At 38.3% G+C, this 20,560-nt stretch overlaps 1 protein-coding gene across 2 annotated transcripts in view; it reads right to left on the bottom strand.

Moving 5' to 3' along the window:
- The window catches only part of GNAS (GNAS complex locus), a 128,592-nt gene that overhangs the window by 34,090 nt on the left and 73,942 nt on the right, over positions 1-20,560 (bottom strand). For both annotated transcript variants that reach the window (XM_014873819.2, XM_088175193.1), the window contains exons 3-4: positions 12,229-12,283; positions 12,024-12,143 (exon numbers count right to left, since the gene is read on the bottom strand). In XM_014873819.2, coding sequence (XP_014729305.2) covers positions 12,024-12,143; positions 12,229-12,283 — 175 coding nt within the window. The remainder of the gene's footprint in view (positions 1-12,023; positions 12,144-12,228; positions 12,284-20,560) is intronic.

Here is a 20,560-nt window from a genome sequence, read left to right as displayed (position 1 = left end):
AAGGAGTTTTTAAAAAAATTCACAATCCTACCAGAATCTTAACCACACCTGAAATGTAGCAGAACAGTAAATCCTCTAAAGTGCATCTTAAAGATGCATAAAGGTGTCTTACAGTAAATTTAGTGATGCTGATTTTCAGAACACCCTCTTCTTGGCACGTATAAGATGCATATGTGCTTGTGTGATCACAAAATTATGAACACCAGTGATGGAAGCAGTGCATCAGATACAAATTTGATTGTCCTTTTATTGCTATGAAGTATTCTCTAGCTGCACATACACAAAAATGACAGTAAACACAAGATACACATCTAAATTTTGTTCTGATTTCTTTTAGAGAGATTATGATGTTTATATAAAGTATTAAATGTCAGTTTGCTCCCTGTTTTTTATGAACTGTTTATGAACAAAAAGACCACGTCAATTCCTTTCAGAAAGAGGTAAGAAGATTTTACTTGATTTTTAGTATTTGCAGATTGCACAACCATTTGCTTTTGCTATTAAAGGAAATAGAAGATGAATCAAAATCTTAATTCCAGTAGTCAGTTTTCTGTCTCCCACTGCTGAAATTATGCTCATTGTACACTTTAATTTTGAAGATTTCCAATTTCTTCACAGTTGGGGGACTGTCAGTTACCTTCAACTGTATCAGAGCACAGTGAGGAAAATACCTTTCTGGAGCACAAGGGAGAAGGAAGAGAAAGGAAAGGAGAGAGGGGGAATTATCTGCAATCTCACTGTATCTCAACCAAACCCATTTTGAGGAATGTCTCTATATTTGGTTTTTTTTTGAAGTAACAGTTGTTCAATACAGAATATCATATGGCTCACTCAACTTATGACAACAAAGCTGGGAAACTGAAAAATGGAATCAGCAACTGTACAAGATTTTTTTTTCTGAAACAGCAGCTGATTCAATGGACAAAGTTAAGTTTACAGAAAAGGCAGTAAAACATTCTTCATCACCAAAAAAATGTACATACAAAGTGAAAAAAATCAGTGCTTTAATAAGAAAAGTCACAGCACAGTAAAATTCTGCCACAAAAATTCTTCCTCATTACTGTTTCTCACTACAACTATGACAGTTTGGTGGAAAGCTGATTTATAGTAATTATTTCAAAGACCTTTTAAACTCCATAATGTCTTACATTTGGAATCAGATCTGTTTCTGCAATCAGATCTTAAAATGGGATGAAAAATAAAACCAGTTCCTGGCCCTAGCATAAACACATTGATAATAGAAAGCCCAGGGTTCAGTTTTCCAGAACAGTTACATATGGTTTAGAAGAGTCCTCCCAGTGTTGTAATGAATTACAATAATGGGATAAAGATCATTTTTGTGCCTTGTTAGGCCAAATTAGCAATAAAATATTTAAAATTGCCTTTATGCCTGTCCTGCGAATCTGAACTATAACCAGCAATACCTCAGCAACCTTCTCAGTATGGGCATTAATTGTCCATGTGGGATGGAAAAAGAATTTAATTCCACATTCTTTGAACTTATCAAGGTTTCAAAATCAAGGTCTACAACAAGTAAAGAGCAATAAGATTATTACACTAAGACACAGGGTGGGTATTGCTGTTACATTTGGTCTCCTTTTCTTGTTTGTTTGTATTAATTGTGTTTTAAAAAGTGAACTACATGACTTGAGATGGTCAAATATGAAGACCTTTCATTAATACACAACCTTTTGTCTTTAGGCCACATCAAACACATCTTCACCCATGCTGGGACTGATGCTGAGCCACCTCACACAGCAGGAAGGTGTTCACCCAAGCTGAGCCAGAACCAGGCTTGCAGAGCTCATCTCCTGCTTTATTAGAAGTCTCCTTCCTGTAGTGACTGATTTTGGAATTAAGACACAGTAGCTGGTTGCAAAAACCCCAGATTCTCCCTCCTCCCCAGTACACCTACACTAACCACAGCTCTGAAATAGTATTTAAGAAAAAGAATAACACAAGAAATCCTCAGCATCCCATTTGAGTCATGGAATGTAGCCTGGGGCTACTCTCAGGGAAGGCAAGAAAAAACCACAAGATTTGTTATGTATTTAGGTAAAACAGGGGCTTCAGAGGCCACAAGAAAAATCAAGTTAGCAAAAGGGGTTTTTTTTGTTACTTTTTTTTTTTTTTTTTTTAATAGGTATAATTTGTATGAGAGCTCTAAAAATAATGAGTTAGGAAACAAATTAACCAAAAGTAGCAGGAAAATTTCCTGAAAAGAAATAGCCAGAAAACTAGTCCTTACATGTCTGGTTCTTGTTTCCACAACACTGATTCATTTGCTGGCACATTCTAATATAATAGATTCTATAGCAGAATCAACACAGGTTTTTCTTGCATTAGAAAATGGAAATCCTAACAAAACAGCTAAAATAAACAAATAATACTAAATAACAATTTGGTTTGAGATGACATTCCACAATAAATAGGATTTGAATGTTAGGTTCCAAATGATTCACAGTATTCGTGGTGTATGATCATATTATCCATTCTTGCCCTATGTATACTTAAAATTGGGAAAAAAAAATCAAACTATGCAATTTTTCATTAAAAAAAGAAAATGCTGCAGTGTCACAATACACACCCAAGATCCTGTTTAAAGTACAGCTGGAGCTGTGTAAAGCAACAAAAGTCAACAGAAGTGGTGACAGGATGGCATCACCTTCCTCATGGAAGGTGAGGAGTGAATTCCTCCTGAGCTTTATGTCAGAACTGGAGCATTTATTCACCACCAAACCAGACCTTACACATTCACATAACCCTCAAGAGGGAGAAATCCTTGAGGAGAACACTGAAGGAAAGGAATGTCAATGTAACACAGATCTGAAGAGAACAAACAGGGCCTGACTGAATCTGCTCAGGCTGGGCTGGGGCATAGTTTGAATTCCGGGCACAATCCCCAAGAACAGACTCCAGTTCTGGGAAACCATAAAAAATGCTGAGAAAATCCTGTCTGGGTAAACCACCTCTGGTCTTGCTGAGATAACTGAAGGATCAGACCACAACTCGCTGCTGATGAGGAAACCTCATGTCTCATGATACTGTAACACCACAATGGTTAAAAAGCTGCATTTATGTGAAATGTATTTCATTATTCATGTTTTATTTATGAGGTGACAGTTTCTCCACCTGCTGAAAGCTTCCCAATACAATGAGTCAATAGGCAACATTTGTAAATCACTTGTGTTCACTTACAGGAATCTCTGCAGACCTCTAGAGAAAAGAAACCCATCAGTGGAAATGTGGAAGGGATGCTTGGAAAATAGTTCTTTGTTCCAGAAAGATCTTGCTGACACAATTCTGGATTAGAAAGGGGCAATGTACAGTCTAATCAAGTTTAAAACCTACTTATATTGGAAAATTTAAGCAAGCTAAATAAATGGCAGCAGGTAAACAGTGGTTTTGCTCAAAGCTAAACTACAGAAAGTGTTAAAGAACTTGGGAGTTGAGCACTTTGGTTGTTAAAAAAAAGAATCCTCAAGAGACAAACTCCAGGCCTGGGAAAAAAGAAAGGAACCAAGATCTGCTTTTGAGAAGCATTCTAAAAGGATAGAATACTAATAGAAAATGGAAGAATGTAACTGGACATACTGTCTACAAGGCTTTGTTCACTCCAGATATATAAATACTCAAGAGACTTTAAAAAAATGTTTATGAAGCAATGTTTTATAGGCATTAGGATGTTGGCAGGGAAAAACATTGGCACAGTCCATGCCACTGTGACACCAAATTCACAGGAAACTTAGCATGGACATGCAACATTACCTTTTCTTTGTAAAATATAATATAGGGTGGATCCTTCAACAGAACAGTTTATTTACTAATTCCAGCAAAAGTCAATGCCATTGGAAAAAACCTTACCTCCTAAAAGGTGTGTACAACCATTACACAATGTTGTGGTTAAAACTGGGATTCAATTCCTGGGCAAAGTTCACTGTCCCATGGAGCTGCACATTTCATAATAAGAGTTTTAAATAGGTCACCAACTTACAAATTTAATGATTAAAGGTCAAACCAAACCAGCTTCTAACTGTTCAACTGTCTCCTGGAGGACTTTGCTTCCCAATGTGTTCAGCTTTTAAAAGCAGCACTGACCATTGGTTTCAAACCTTTACAGACCTACTCTGCACAACTCTCCTTTCCTGGGAGCCAGGCAGTTCTGCTGCATTCCACAAGAGAGGCACTGCAGCAAGGCAAGGTCATGGGATGGCAGGGCAGCACAGAGCATTCCAAGACAAACTGCACCAGCTGATTTTTCTCCTTCCACGACAGGTGAGTAGCCACCAAATGGATTTATTTCTCATTGCTCCTATATGAAATCAAGCGATCACTATTGGCTGTATGGCTGCTCAGAGAAGGGAACTCATGGCATCTCTTCATTCTACCCAAGTTTGGGCAGGGACACCAGAATGTGTTAAATTTGTCAAATCAGACAGTTTAATAAGCCACTTACTTGAATAGGGAAACATCTGCATTCCTAATGGTGTGAACAAGTGTTAATTATTGCTTGCTATTTTAGGGCAAATATGCTGATGATATCACAAAGGAAACGCATACCTACAAATAGTTGAATATATTCTCCAGTTACTGGCACATGTCCAGAGCTGAATACAAAACTCTTTGGGAGAGGCCCAGTGCACTCAGCACTTCCCATAACTGAGTCAGAAGTATTTTCAGCAAGGATTTAGTCTCATTATCAATAGTTTTTCATGCTTGGAAAAGAAGAATGATGCTGAAATATTCTGTGTTTCTGCTTGGTAACTTCTAGTAGTGCAAATGAAACTGGATGGATGTGGCTGAAAGGACTGGCCAATGGGAAACTTTTGTCAAGACTGAACTCACATTTTTCCCCTTTGTTAAGAGTTTCAAAACACCACAGCATTTGAGAAATGTGCCAACACACAAATCCATACCCATAAGCTACAACGTGCCTTTGGTTAGAAGTCCTCACTAACATAATATCAAATCATTTTTATTTCTACTTTCACAAGAAGTTTAATCGCCACAGAAACTTTATCTGTTGATACAAGAACACAGCTCCTCATGATAATTAGGGAGAAAAACTCACTTTGGCTGAAAGCAGCAAACCTGCTCCCTAAATCAAGATTCCTCTGCAATTTAAACCAAATAATCAGTGTTCCTCTGCTTCTTCAAAGTGTATCATACATAGAAAGAGGCAATTCATTAATGGATTCAATTCCTGATAGCATAAAAGGCACAAAGAAGTTTTCTACCCCATCCCATCTCTCACAGGGTAGTTTAGAGTAGTGACAGAAGCAGTTCAACCATCAGCTATTTTTAGAGACTTCCCTCTAAGAAAGAAGGTTTAATAAAACTCTGAGAAATTTCCTTTGAGCCTTAAATCAGGGTTTGGAAAATACCTTTCAAAAGACATAATTTAGCTGCTCTTTGTTTAATGAATATACAGTAAGCTTCAAGAGTCAAATCAAATGACCTTACTGCCTTACCTGGTGCCAAGAACAAACACCTGGGACCACACTAAACTGCTGCTTCCTTTCACGTTGGAAACAAAAAGCCTCTTCTTGCCAGAAACTTCCACCACCAGAAAAGGGTGTAAGAGAAAATAATTCTTCTCATTCTAAATTCACACAAATCCCAAGGACAGCTCATTAACCCTCTTCCAATCTTTCTGAAGAATCAGCATCTGTACTCATAGAAGTGTTCACAGGCTCACAGTAAATTCTACACGAAGAAATGAAGCTCAAATATACTTAAAATTAATTAATTGAAAGTTCTGCTTAATTGCTGGCATTTCTTCTTAAGAGTAAAAAGACACCCTGTTTCCTGGGAGCTTAAAAAAAAAAAAAATCTTACATTTTACTGGAACGCTGAAGAAATGTCATGTACTCTCCAAAGAGCAGCTGAAAATCCTGACCAGTCAGCTGAGCACAACAGGGCTGTGGCTGCATCCACTGCAATACCAGGGAGGCTCACAGGTATAATTTTATTTCATCTATGCATACACCAATATTTTGTGATAGTCTCTTACTGTGATTAAAACCAGAAAATGCTTAAGAATTTCCATATTAAATTATGCCTATTTCCTGTTTAATTCAGCTGACAGCTCTTCTATTTCAACATAAATTGAATTAATCTGTCCTTGTTCTTTAAGACTGCTCTGAGGAAAACAAAGAAGATGTATCAAGAGAAATTAAGTCACGTGAACTTTTGAATCTGTAGATATGGTCTGGTATGGTGGGAATTTACTGGATAAAAACACAAGTTCAGAACAAAGCATTAGCATTTACTTCAAATACTAATCAAATAAACTAGTAATAAAGTAAAATATAGGCTGAGGGTTTTTTGTACTACAAAAGCAACTGGACTACAGAAAAGACTTGTATATAATAACCAATGTCTCAAGTCCTGGGCTGCAGATTCTCCAATTTAAGGAAATTCTTTGTGGGATTTCAACAGAATTATGTGAACACCTCAGTGAAAGTACTGCAGAATTCAAAAACCAAACCTCTTCCTGTAAATATATTAGCACTAACAAAATCTGCTAGATATTGCTAGTCACACATAAGAGTAGAACACTGCTATCAGGCATTCATCCATGTAGGCAAAAAATCAAAGATTTCAGGAGATTCATTTGCAAATCATTAATAGTTATACATGTTTCAATTATGAGAAACAGAAATAAAATCAAGTGGCTGCCTGCCTCACACAGACCCTATACTAAAAGAAGGCTTCAAAAGAACTCTTTAATTAATCTGAATTCAATAATTTATTCTGCTATTAAAGGATAGGAAAACCAGCTTTACATAAGTTCCTGTTAAACTCTGATCAATTGGGATTATCTGGAAGCCCATTTAGAGGGAGCTGCTCTGTGTAGACGAGATAATAGAGATTTTAAAAAGAATAAGGATTATTTCAGAGGATCTAGCACCACATCACTGATACTGTCTATAAAATTTCTCACTCCTTTCTCTGACCAACATTAACATTCTTGAGGCAAAAATACTTTACATATCCACATTTTCTACTACTTTTGCACCTCAAGATGCATCTCAAAGATATGTATTTATCACTCTTTTACACATAATAAGGTAGAAGATACTAAAACCAGGTAAATAGGACATTGAGATGTCTTGCTCAAAATGATAAAAAATCTGGACAAGAAAAAGCTGGAGTCTCTAATTTTCTCTGTGTGGTAAGTATCCAAACTGCACACAATATTGTGCAGACACCCAAGAAACCAGGCTCTATCTCCCACCTCTCCCAGCCTCCCGTGAGTATCCTCAGCAAAGGAAATGTTTTGTCTATTTTCACACCCCAAAATCTGTGACATTCCCCATGGGAAATGTCCCCCACTGCAGTGAGTGTGTTTGTCATTACTTTATAAAGCTAGTGATGCTGTCAAACCAGAACAGCTCTCTTCTTCTCCCATGATGTATTTAGACAGGAATAATAATATATCTATCATTATACCCATCAGGGTGGTTATCTACAGGGACAGATAATTTTCTTCTGTTGCCTACATAATTAAGGAACACTTCTGGCAGCAATGGGATCCCAGCTCACATCTTTTCTTACTGACACTCTATTATCTCATTATCTTCTTGAAGATTTTGGTGTCAAAACCATTTTGAGGATTCCACAGCCCCGTTCTGACCCTGCTGCAGGTTAAGGGATCACACTGAGCACCACTCCTTTGTAGCACACTGCCCAAGGGCCAGCTTGTAAATCAGACCTCAAAACTGATCCCTGTTAAAAATAATGTCCCCAAAATAGAAGAGAGAAGGAGTAAGGGTTACCAGGGTTATTTTTAACCTGGTTGGTTCAATGGTCTGATTTACACTGGGGACCCAGAGGAGGTTTTTTTGGCCCAGGGAGGGTGGCACATCCCAGTGTGGAGCAGAGGGAAGGGTTGGCTGTGGGCACTGGGGATGCTGAGCTGCCTTTGAGGCTGAAGCCAGAGTGTGGGAAAGCTCAAGGACACCACTCAGAAACCATACTAAAACCATTCAGCAGCAGTGGGAGTGGGAGCTTCAAAATAACTACAAAGGGGCAGTGTAATAAAACTTAAACTGAAACCAAGAGACCTGCAGAAAATATCAGCATCTCTTCTAAGCATTCACAACCTAGAGAGCCATAGGCTGCAGTCATTCCTCTGATATTCTGCCTTTCAATAGCTAATACTCTGATGTTACTATTTTCTGAACACCATTTTTCTGAATTTAGTATGGTATTTTCAAGAGACATCTTCCTCAGCTGAGTCCAGATCAATTAAAAATAGGCAGCTGTAAATCCTGCTCAGCTATTTTGAAGGTTTCATTAAAACCAGAGAATTATAAATGGAATGTGACCCAAAGTAAATAGGTTTTATTTGGTAGCTTGGTTCAATTTGGTTGATCATGGAGTGTGAAATGTTGATAAAATGGGAACATTTCCTTCCCTCCTCTAAAAGTAAGAAGAGAAAGAAAAGGATGAGAAGAAGGCCACTATTACTGGGGATGGAGAAAATATCCTAACCACTGTCTGGTATGCAGAACAGGAATAAAAATACCACTTTTATAACCCAGCTAACCCAACATCACCTGACATTTGAGACAGATATACAACTAGTTTGAATTATTGAAACTACTTATGAGGTTGATTTTTTGACACTGAAAACACATAGATACAGTTATGTTGACCTAAATGCATCAAAGGACAATAATAATGGAAATACCATTTGGAAGCCTCAAGTATAGATCTGATCTATAGAAACTGCAATATTTTAAAACACCAGCATGATTATGTGGACAGAATTCTTTTCAGTCAGTACTATGTTTTGCCTTTCCCCATATGCTACTACTTGTATTCAAAAATTTAATTTCTTAATACCAACTGTGCTGAATTAATAATCTCCAACATAGTAAATTTTCAGCTTTAAAGAGGATGTTTAACCTAGCATTACACTGCACCAACATTATTTTTAACTCAAGCTGTTGTTTTTTAGGTTTTTTTTTTCAAAACAATATGGTCTACACAAATGACACACATTTCCTGTAAGTCAAAAACTGCAAAGCAAACAGATGGAGACCCAGGCTAAGAAAAGAATTAGAATATCAGAATACAAAAGTTGCTCTTTGAATCCTAATTTACATGTGGAGCCAGATCCCAATATTAGCATCCCACTGTAAAGCTCCTACATTCTTCCTGACTTTCTTCTGCCTTTCCCATGACACTGAACCTTGCTGTTAGGAGACCTGCATTCCAGCTCCACCTGTTCCACAGGGAACTATAAACGCAGTTTTGGCCTCTACTTTAAAATTCATTGCAACTGCTCCTTCATGAAGATGATGATCTTGTGTAGCTGGAGAAGAAATCCCACAATCCTTGTGCTGACCTCTGTCAGTGCATTCTCTTCAGCAGAGCTATCTAAATTAATGTTTAGGCAAAGAAGAATGGGCATTTAAAGGGAAGCAAGGTCTGTATTTAAGAGCATAGTCCTAAGTACTTGCAGCCCTCAAAGAATATCCCCTTGGGACATGAGTGCTCCTCCTCCCTGCCCTCATGCTCTTCCTAGGGCAGGGAAAAGCATCAAATACTACACTGAGGAAAGTATGTCCTCAAGACAGCTGAAACGTGATGTCCCATGAAGAAAATGCAGGAGGCAGAAAACAAGTTCTGCAGCTTAAACCAGACAGCATTACAGAGGGCTGACATTGCTAAAAATTCCCCTCCCTCCTTCCCAATCAATACTCTACATAGGAAAAGTTTAGCTGCCAGTTTATGAAATTCTTCCCCCAGTACTGGAGGAGGAAGCAGATGATCAAGATTTTCTTAGACTTAAAGCATAACTAGCATAAAGCTGTCCTTTCTGCTTCCATCATTTTTTTTTCTTCAAAGTACTTTTAATTAATCTGTAACGAAATCAAAATAATTTTTATAGTGGTACTCAAGGATTGTGATTTCTGTCACTGTGCACTGAGAGCTGGCATCTAGGGACATCCTAAATCTTAACTTCATTTAAATCATGCAATTAAAAAGCAGGTTCAGTTTTCCAGGTTCCAAAGGACTATAACCTACTTTCTGACAAACTCAGAAATCAGAGATGTATTAACTTATATAATCACTGAGGGCAGAGAGAGCCAACAATAGTCCTTCAACATCTGTGGCTAATGCACATCCAGTTTAAAACCTCAGCCCTACAAACATTTACATATGAAATAGTTAATCATGCAATGAAGTAAGCCACTAGGCAAAGTTATGCACACGCCTAAACCTCTGTAGACTCAGGGCTTAAAAATTTAAGACAATACCTTTGCTCAGAGAAGAAAAACTAGTTTTATTAGAACACTGTTACTCCTGAAGTTGTGTGTTATTTAACACCTCAAAGACTCTTCACTGAACTTGGAATTTTTTGTAGAGATATGTAAGTATTTATATTGTAAGTCACACAATTGCATCTTGATTTCAGTGAAAAAAAAAGGGAAAAATTAAAAGAAATCACTGCACTCCAACTGAATGGAAGGAAAAAAAAACACCTCTGAGACAGAATTCTGATACAAGGAAAATCCAGTATTTAGGTACGAGGTAGGTCACAGGAACTTGTTGCAGCATTGTTACAGATCACAACCTGAACCAGCACAAATAATGGCAGTAGGAGAGCTGTGGGCACACAGCCAGTGCAGAAGCACAGAGGGTGGAGCAAGGAACCACTGTCTTCTCTCTCAAATATTCTCCTAAAATTATCTTCAAAGCATGAATTTTTCTGTGTCCCCAGCAGGAGAGATCCTCAATGAAGGGATCGAGTATTCCTGTGAGTAAAACTGACAAATGTCTAAACTGAAGAGGTGTGAAGTTAAAAATCTCAAATTTAAGATGCTTTAAGACAAAATGTCAATGACTACATTTGATGTGCTAGAGAGAATCATACACCCCCCTCACCAAGCTCTCTGTGCCTGTTCAACATTAAAAATGATTTGAAGATTACAGTGCAGTATTTCCAATTAACTGCTAAGGTCACCTGACTTCTGCCTTGCACACAAAGCATGTGGGTTTGTTTGGTTGGTTATTTTTCTTTTGATAAAGACTGACCAAAGCAGAGAAATTCCTAGAAGCAGCAACATCTGGAGAAGGTAATTGTTGTTGGTCTCACAGTCCAGCTTGTTCAATAATATTTACATATCAAGAATTAAGAATTGCTGTGGTGCAAACTATCCCACATCTTGCTACTATTTGCACTTGCACTTTTATTTCAAGCATTTGGGGCTGCTGGACACACAATTCTGGTGTAAATGGATTATGATTTTTGATGCATCATCATGCATGATTCCTCCCCTCAGCCCCCTGAAACAGTGCCCAGTGAGAGAAATACAAGTTTTGAACCACTCCAGCATTACAGCAAGTAAAAGTTACTTCATGGCAATTAACAAAAATATCTTCCCAGTGTTTAAGTGTTCAGTGTTTGCAAACTGTATTTTCATGGGCTTCTGCTACAAGTCTGGTTGAGATACAGGAGAAATTAATCACTGTGAGTGGGCACAAAGTTGTATCATCAACTAAATAATTATCCTTTATGCATTTATCTGGAACTGCTGGCACCTCGAATGATTAACCAGGACTGGGGCAAGGATGTGTGTGTGGAGCCTCTGCAGAGAGCCTGGCTGACACAGTCTGAATCAGCAAGAAAACTCCACTGTCCTTCCAGAAGAGAGAAATCATTAAACACCAACTAATCATCAAGAGATTGCTGTGTGTATCTCCACTCCTTCTGGGCAAGGCAATTCCCAACAATATCCAAACTTTATGCCCAGCACTGTCCATCTTGACTCTGTGGCTAATTATTTCCCCAGAGCACAAAAAGCAGACGAGGGTCTCCATGTTCCTGAAGGATCAGCTGGAATATTCTGGCTGTGTTGCTGTAAATTTGATTAGCACTCACCAAAGGCACCTACTGCAATAATTCCCAGAGAGCAGCTCACTTTTCTGGGGAAATATTTACTACAGGGCACTGAAATATAATCATTTGCAAAAAGGCAGGGCTGCAGGCACTGTGAATTACTCACCGGAGGGAAATCGAAGTCTATCTGGTTTGCTAAATTTAAGATGTAGTCGATTCGAAACTGGTTCTCTGGATTGGCTAGTTCCACTGGAGGTGCCAAATTGCCCATTGCTGTCACTATTGTCTGCAAAGAAACACAAGTAAAATATTGCAGAGAGTGTCTAAATAGCCGCCTGGAATAGTTAAAAAACAATAGCTCGTAAGTTTACCTCTATAGCTTCTTTAATATTGTTTTTAATATCCTGAATTTTCATTTTCTTCTCCCTGTAATAAAAAAGATACATCATTAAATTTATAAGCCACAAAAGCAGAATACCTTTTTAAAACAGAACATGAACTTGAAAAATATTCTATCAAAGCTATACTGGTAGATAGACTCATTTAAATACCTTGAAATTTTCTACTTAAGCAGTAACATCTATTTACATCTATTTTAAGCAGAAACATCTATTTGCATCCAAAAACCAGTGTCTAATTATGCTTTAATAAAAACTTACTACAGCCTTAGACTGGGACTAAGACACACTGCAGAATCAAACAGATTTTGATTCATTTGAATGCAAAATACTAGACATACGTGAAAGTTCTTTAGAAAAGTATACACTGGAAACAAACAGAAAGGAAAAAAGGGTCAGTTACTAAAAGCAGAAATAAATGAAAGGAGACCAAAGAACCTCAAAGGACAAAAAAATTAAAGCACAAAAATGATGCCTTAGCAGAACAAGCTAGAGCAGAGAACTCAACCTGACACAAGACAATCAAACAGTCTGGATGTGAAACATGAACAGTAAAGGGTCAATCCAAGTATATAAAATTACCTCTTGACTACAGGCAGAGGAGGAACTGGAAAACCACTCAGAATGAGCACTGTCATTTGGGATTAACTGCAGTCACATTCACAAGCCCAACAGGCTGGAGCAGGACAGTGCAAACCCTTGCCTCTGCTCCTTTGTACTGCATTTTGTGTCAAATCTTACAACAGTTAATTTCAATGCAAAAATAGTGCAATCAAATGAAATGCATGATCAAACATTTGGTAGAACCAGGAATTAGCACTCTAAAAGTACTACCAGCCTGTAAACTGGAACTTAATTGTAAAGCACTATGATAAAATTTTTCACGTTATTGATTTCTTACTGTACACAGCATAAAATCACTACTTTGAGGTAAACCAAGTTAGCCATGTCATTACTAAAAAAAGCCAGCTAAACTAAGTGACCTTTTAATCATCAGTGAACTGCTTTTGCAGGACTCTTTGATTATGGAATATTTATATCAACATTTAATTTTTTTTTTCATTTTGAAAACTAACATTTTCCAGCACAGTGTCCCAGAGACTGTGAAATACCAACAGCATTTCCTTTTTTACCCTTTTAAAGACAGCAACTCACACTTTCAGCTTGAAAACCTCATTTTATGTAGTTAATTCAGTAAGCATATTGCAAATGCTTTTTATCACTTTTTCCTTTCTATAATTACTCACAGTCAAAAACCAAAATGAAACCGAAAGCACAGTCACTAATCAAGAATGCAGAAGAACAGCAGAGGAAAAAAAAAAAGTACTACTTCAATAATAAGGCAGACACAGACATCCAGGAGTGGTGGGAATTTCAGCTATCAAATGAAAAATTAATGCAACTTTTATAAAGGGCAGGGTCAAGGAAAACACCACCACGTTATCCTGCCTGTTAGCCAGAGGTGTGGAGGATGTGCTTGGACATTCCCCAGCTGTGACAGCACGGCTGCAATGCCACTGCTGCCCTTCCAGCAGCACCAAATCTCGTGTTCAGGATGACTCTGCTGTGCAGGGAAGGGCTCTGAATCAGCAGCACAGCAACAAACACAAATGTGATTATCCCGAAACAGCAGCTCCTCACTGGCCACGTGTCCTCAGAAGTTTGGGGCAGGGACAGGAAGGCCACTGAAGCTTGATGCAGAGAGAGAATGGAATGATCAATAATCAGATGAAAATTTGATATTTTCCTAGACTTCTTTACCCACCTACAGACCACCTTACTCCTGAAGATTATCAGTTTTTTGCTTCAGCGATTTGGCAGTGCTGATGAGAACAAGGCAGTGAGCCAAGAAAGACCAAAAGCACCAAATTAAGGAAAATCGATTAGATAGGATAAGAGAGGAAAAACTGAGGGCTTTTCTCTCTCTTCCTTCCTAACTGCAATGCTTTCTATTGCTCCAGGTCTTGACAAACTCTCCATTCCACAACCAAAACTTAGGGTGCACAAATACTCTGTTTTTCAGCACTGCACATATGGTTGCAAAACCATCATCCTCTTTCAGTTTTTAAAAATCATGTTTAATTATTAAAAAGATGTAAATAATGGTATGAAAGCAGGAAGTGTTTATCAATGACAGTGTAAGCAATTCGTCTGGCTTTTATTCTGCCTCCAAATTTCAGCTGCATCTGGAACTTAATGAACATGTATCCAGATTCAGACCTGTTAAGACCAAAAGGCCAAGCAAGGTACCAGTATTTTTAAGGAATTGGCAGTAATTTTGCTTTGGTTTGGAATATCACTAAAAAAAGAGGAGTTTAGGGAGTTTGAATTGTTTATAAGCAAACTCTCATTATTCTCTCTTCCCTGGAACACTTGCTATTAATTGTCTCAAAGCATCAGTGAGATGCACATTGACCTGATCTTCCATGCCATACAATAAACCTCACTATTTTAATTAAAGATTTCAGTCAAACTTCCACATTTACACCTCCTGGCTGATCCTCTCACTACTAAGTGATAATGAATATGGAGAAATATTAACCTGCAGCAATTAACAAAGTGCTTGATAACCATCATCATCTTTACAACAAGGATATTCATAGTTCCTATTTCTGGTGTTGTTGCCATGGCCCTATAGCCTGCCCAGTAAACAAGGAATCCTATTACACAGCAGTGAATGTATCACAGCATTTTGTGTTTTGTAATGTTTACTAACATAAACTTTCCATGACAATGAGACACTTTATTCTTCTGGAAATCAGCATGTTCTTCAATCACCCATCCAACAGTAGCTTACAAACAACTCTAACTTCTCACCAAAAAAAACCCCCAAAAAAGTGACATTCACTTTACTCAGGGACTAATGAGGTGAAGCACACAAAAGCAACATCCCATTGCTCTGCCAAATTGTTCTTTTTAGAAACTCAGGTTGCACCTCAAATTTCCAGAAATACTCAAACTTTTATTTTCCACAACCACAAAGACTGAATATTCAACTTAGATTCTTTCCTTTTTAATTTCTTATTCATAGGTGCTGGCACAAAATTACAACAGAAAAAAAAGCTGGGCTGCCAAAATGTTTTCCTCTGGAACATCCTGAGTAGTTTGGGAATGGCACCAATGCTCTCCTGGCTAAGGAATGACTGATGTCTCTGCAGGCCTGTTCTGTATCTTTAGATGTCATGGGTTAATAAGGTCATATTTTTAATCTTGTTTAAAACTTTTGCTTAGGCTGTGCAAGGTAGGCCAAACAAAGCATTAAACTCTATTAGTTGAGGATTAGAAGAAAAATCTCAAATCCTGCTGTTTTCAATATTTAAATGGGCCAAAGAAAAGCTGCACATAGCTTTCAGGAAAACTAATAAAGTCTATTTTAGGTACTATAAAAAAAAGATGACATTTTAATTCAAGTAACATTAAATCAGAATGACATCAAAGGTCAGAAAACTCAAATATTCCTTGAAAACCAACCTAATCAGTATTTAGTAAAGAACTTCTCCACCTGTGGTTGAGCTTTACTATTAGAAAGGCAACATTTTTACTCAGACTTTATCAAATGTTATGCAAAGAACACATTAACAAACAGATTATCAGAAAGCAAACTAATTTAATTTTAATGCTCATTTCTGGTTTACTTTACAGATAATAGAAATTACCATTACCTGGAAAAAATACTTAAAAGTGAAAAAAGAACATTCCAGAGGATAGAGATTCAGTTCACCCTGAAACCTTCTGCATCTCCCAGGTAGAAAAATAATTTTTAAAATGGGTGCTGAAACTAATTCTCAAAACAAAGCATGATAGAGAATTGAGGGGGGACACAGATGGATGGACAGGGAGGATGGAACACCTTTATACCATTAATCTAATTCCTAAAAGCAAAGAAGTTTTAATTTTTTGATCAGTGCACACACGTTAGGAAACCTTGGAGAGTTCTGCAGCTCTGGAGAATATATAGACTATTTTAATAGGGTATATTAAAATGTAGTCACACAGTGTTAAGACAGAGGCTTTGTCTCCTTTACAAGGCTGTAAACAGCCCAGCCTCTATCACCTTCAGGGACTGGTGGAATGCATAAATTACCTCGATTTGTGAAGCACTCAAACTTCGCTGACTCTTGAACCTGCTGACACAACAACTGCAGCAGGGCAAGGCTTCCCTTCCCCAGGCAAGGCACTGCAGCTAATGAGTCAATTTGCAAGTGGAAGAGCCAGAATGAAAACCTTACAAAGCAATTCACTTCCCTCTGACTTTTTATGGTAGAAAATGACATAGTTGTGTTTCACACAGGTGCATCTCCCTGCTTTTTCAGGTATTGCCACCAAATGTGAATGCCCAGGGAAGCAACCACGGGCTGTCCCCTTCTGCTCACCTTCAAAAGCCCATCAATTACACACTGACAGCCAATGAAAACTTAATAGATCAATTTTGTTTTAAAACACAACTCACTTCTTTGACAGGCAGTCATGCACTTCACAGGCACGTGGGATTTAAACATGCCTATTCATCTAAATAAAGTGTCTTTGATGCAGTGAAACATGCTGATGGATTTAATAAATATTCCATAAAATCTGCATTAAAATTTATTTGCTGAACCTTGTGGAAACTAAGAGCACTACCTGCCAATCCACCTCAGAAAAATAGAGCTGTGCAGTCAAGATCTTCAGACACAAGACCACGAGCAAGGAAATTCAATTAAGGTTTTGCTACCGATCCACATGACAAAAATCCTGCAGTCCTTTACAATTCAACTAAAAGATAAATTTGTTTTAGCCTGGGTTATTTCTAACAGAACATGGCAATTACCTCAAAATACAATAGCTAGAACAGCAAAGAGGGCAGAGGCCAAGTTAGAGGCACTTGAAAATGGGGAAAAATAGTTGCCTAGAGTATTCGGAGTGAAGCTGAAATAATTCATCTTACACCTGTGACAAAGTGCCAATTTTACAGACAAAACTACTAAAAATGCAATTGCAAAACCCACTACGTATCTTCTGCAAATTCAACACCTTTTATATCACACTGCTGAGATACCTCAGTAGTTCTGCCAGCTTCAAAGCCATTTTCTGTTTTATGCTGTTCAAGCCCAAAAAGGACAAACCCTTGCAGTGCCGTGGGGCAGGAGCTGCCTCTCAGCAGCTCCACAGCAGGAACTTTGTACAGCTTATAACAAAAATAGGATTTACTTGGGTCCTCACCTGCAGTGGAGCTGAAAGAGATTTCTAACCATGTTAACACTTTGTTCTTGGTCAGCACCTGGTAAAATGAAATGGTACCCAAGGCACAGGAAGCTGACACAATGCACCCTAAAAAGCACTTTACAGTCAGTGTGTGCCGGTGACTCTGACCACACAGGGGCTGAGCATCTCCCTGGAAGCACGAGACTCCTCCTGCAGAGCAGTCTCCCCTCTCTACCACCATACTCTTCCTCCTACACCACCTATCCTCCACCCCAACACCAACTTCACTTTGAAAATTCTTTGTTTAACTTCTCCAAAATTCCAGGTATTAATTAATCAACACCTGTACGATTCAACCACCAGAGATCTGTGAGAGGAAATAATATTAGAAAAAAGAACAGCTATGAGGATAAACTATTTGCTTTCTTTGTAAATAAGTAACACCTTTTGGAAAAAAGAAAAACTCAACAGGCTGAATAATTTTGTCATTATATACTTGAATTAAAGACACAGTTAAAAATTGATCATGTTAGACAGATCTAACTGTGACCTAAATTATTTGGGAGAACTTAGTTTAATTATCCCCTGAAGCATAAACACTTTCTCACACAATATGTGATGCCATGTATGGCGTAGACAATACCAAAAAAGGGCTTCCACAAGTTCTCTTTTAAAGATTGTGAAAAGCTCTGTAAGTTGCTTTGCCACTCCTTGTTTTGATACACTGCAATATTTTCTCTCCATGAGTAACATGCACATCTTACTATGTAATCATAAACACATGAGCAGATGATAAGAAATACAAGCACAGTGAGATACCTTCTATTAATGGAATGACAGAACCATTCTCAAAGTTAAAAGTCAAGAAACACGAATTACTGAAGTGTTGATTAAAAAAAACACAATGTTTTTAATTGCTCTGTGAAAACAGAAATCTTGTTATTTTTGATCATAATTTACATTGCAGTGTTAGGGGCTGAGATGTGACTTGTTAATGGTACCACAACGAAATTATTTCAAACTCTAAAAAATGCATTCTTGAATATAAATGTAATAAACTCCATTTTTAGGTTTATTTTATCTCTGCTCCCTGTGATACCCAAAGTGTAAAGGTTAAAGGGTAACTTTATTCTGCCTCTATGGATATCCTGATGCAAAGACTGGTTGTGGGCAGACTTTGCTCCTGGTGAAGTTCCAGGACTCTGGCACGTGGCACCCAGCTCAGAGCACCTGCCCAGGTGGATGTGGCACAGAGATGCTATTCTGGCTCTAAGCCACCTTGAGGCTCCCCTTCAGCTTTGCAAATTCCTACATAAAACCAGTTTAACTGGTTTACAGTCCCTTTATACCTGTTAGTGGCACAAAGAGACCATCACAGACACAATATTAAGAAGCATAACTCTGCTTATCCTGCTCCATTTACCTCAACTAATTAACTAGCAATAGTTTAGGTAAGGGATGAAAATAGAATTGTTCACAAAGAGCTCTGTGATGTACGAGCTTGACAAAGGCCCTTTAGTTCCCGCTGTGCAATTAAACACCTCTGTAAATTGCAAACCCTGCCTGCAGCTCCCCAGGCATTCAGAGGGGAACACACCGGTGTCATTTTCTTGCTCTTAGTAAAGGTAATTAAAGCATATTGCACTAAAAGGTGTCCTCAGAAGTCTAGCATTCTCTCCAGACACTCGATACAATAATTAACAAGGCTGTAGAGTCTTCAGAGGACGCTGTGATTCCATTCTGGTCTGGAAGGACACCTCAGAACCGGCAGGAACGGGAGGACTCAAAGTCAAATTGCTGAATCATCTTGCCTTGTACAAGTCACTACTTCGAGACAATCAAACTGCTGTCAGGAAGCAGAGACCTTTTTAATTATTTATTTAAGTATTGTGAATGTAGCCATTATTAACACAGAATAAAGGAAATGTCCATTGCCCATCACATTTTTTTAAACATTTCTGCCCAACTGTGCAGCAGCACTGAAACACAGCACAGACAGCTCTCAGGATGTCTGTCCCCTCTGCTGTTCCAGCCTGGCTGTTTGTACAGCCACCCCTCAAGCAGAACCAACCTCCTAGGTTCTCCTGGATCTCTGCATGCCCAGAAAAAATACTATTGTGGGAGTGGATAGTGCCCAGGCACAGCATACACGTGGATGAACAGCACCTGCTGTTAAATCTGGGCCATTTGCTGTGCTGCTCATCTCCTCATCCTTTGCTTTCAGACACAGGCAGGTAACAGCAGCCTTGTGGGGGGTTCCTGTTCTCTCACCTTAGTTCTCACTTTCAAAGAACTTTTGCCCAACATTTGAAACTTCAATTGATGAGTGTCCTTGGCTCTAAAACTGTTTTGCAAATGCCTGCATTCCAGTAACTTCTTCAGCCAGGATTGGGTATGAAGCTTTTGAAGAGAAGGCAATCACATCCCAGAGCTCTTCAGGGGTTTGTGCACAAGAATGAGAGGAATAGCTCCTATAATGGCTGATGACCTCAGTGCTACTTAAAGCTGAAAAAGTACACAGCTGGCTAAGTGCCAATATTAAATGGAAAGAAGCCCTAAAATAAAAATGGCTGGAACAGTGGATGCCAAGTAAGTGTAAACACAGAGCAGCCAAAGCAGGATGCAATGCAGTGGGGAAGACACTGATGAGACGGGTGGAAAGGAAAATGGTTGGTCCTGAGAATCCCTTGTTTTTGTTTTTTTTTAAGTGGTTATGATCTCTGTTATCACCTGAAACACTTCTGGCATGTGATATTGCAGATGCATGATCTGCATTGTGGTTGCCTTTAGCAGTGACAAAGGCAAGGTTTTTTGTCTCAATCAAATAAAAAAGGCAATTATCTAACGTATTTCACCATTCTCCCTCTGTAGATCTAAAAAATTTCCTTAAACTCTCAATGACCCAAACTCTTAACATTTTCTAAATGCTGTAGGATTTAATATTGGTAGCTCTTAAGATCTGAATGACAATCTGAACAGGAAAGCAGTTAAGGCAGGGGATGTAGACCCAAAAAACCAGGGGGAACTATTTGGACAGGAACAAAGGAGCTGTTTACTAAACTATGCAGTTGTCACTGAAAGTTAATATTTCAGAGAAATATTAACATTAAATGCTTTGTTCACC

Source organism: Sturnus vulgaris, chromosome 17, assembly GCF_052056855.1.
Source record: "Sturnus vulgaris isolate bStuVul1 chromosome 17, bStuVul1.hap1, whole genome shotgun sequence".
Classification (NCBI taxonomy): domain Eukaryota; kingdom Metazoa; phylum Chordata; class Aves; order Passeriformes; family Sturnidae; genus Sturnus; species Sturnus vulgaris.
The sequence above is the reverse complement of the archived record's forward strand: the minus strand, read 5'-3'. Positions and strand labels throughout refer to the sequence as shown.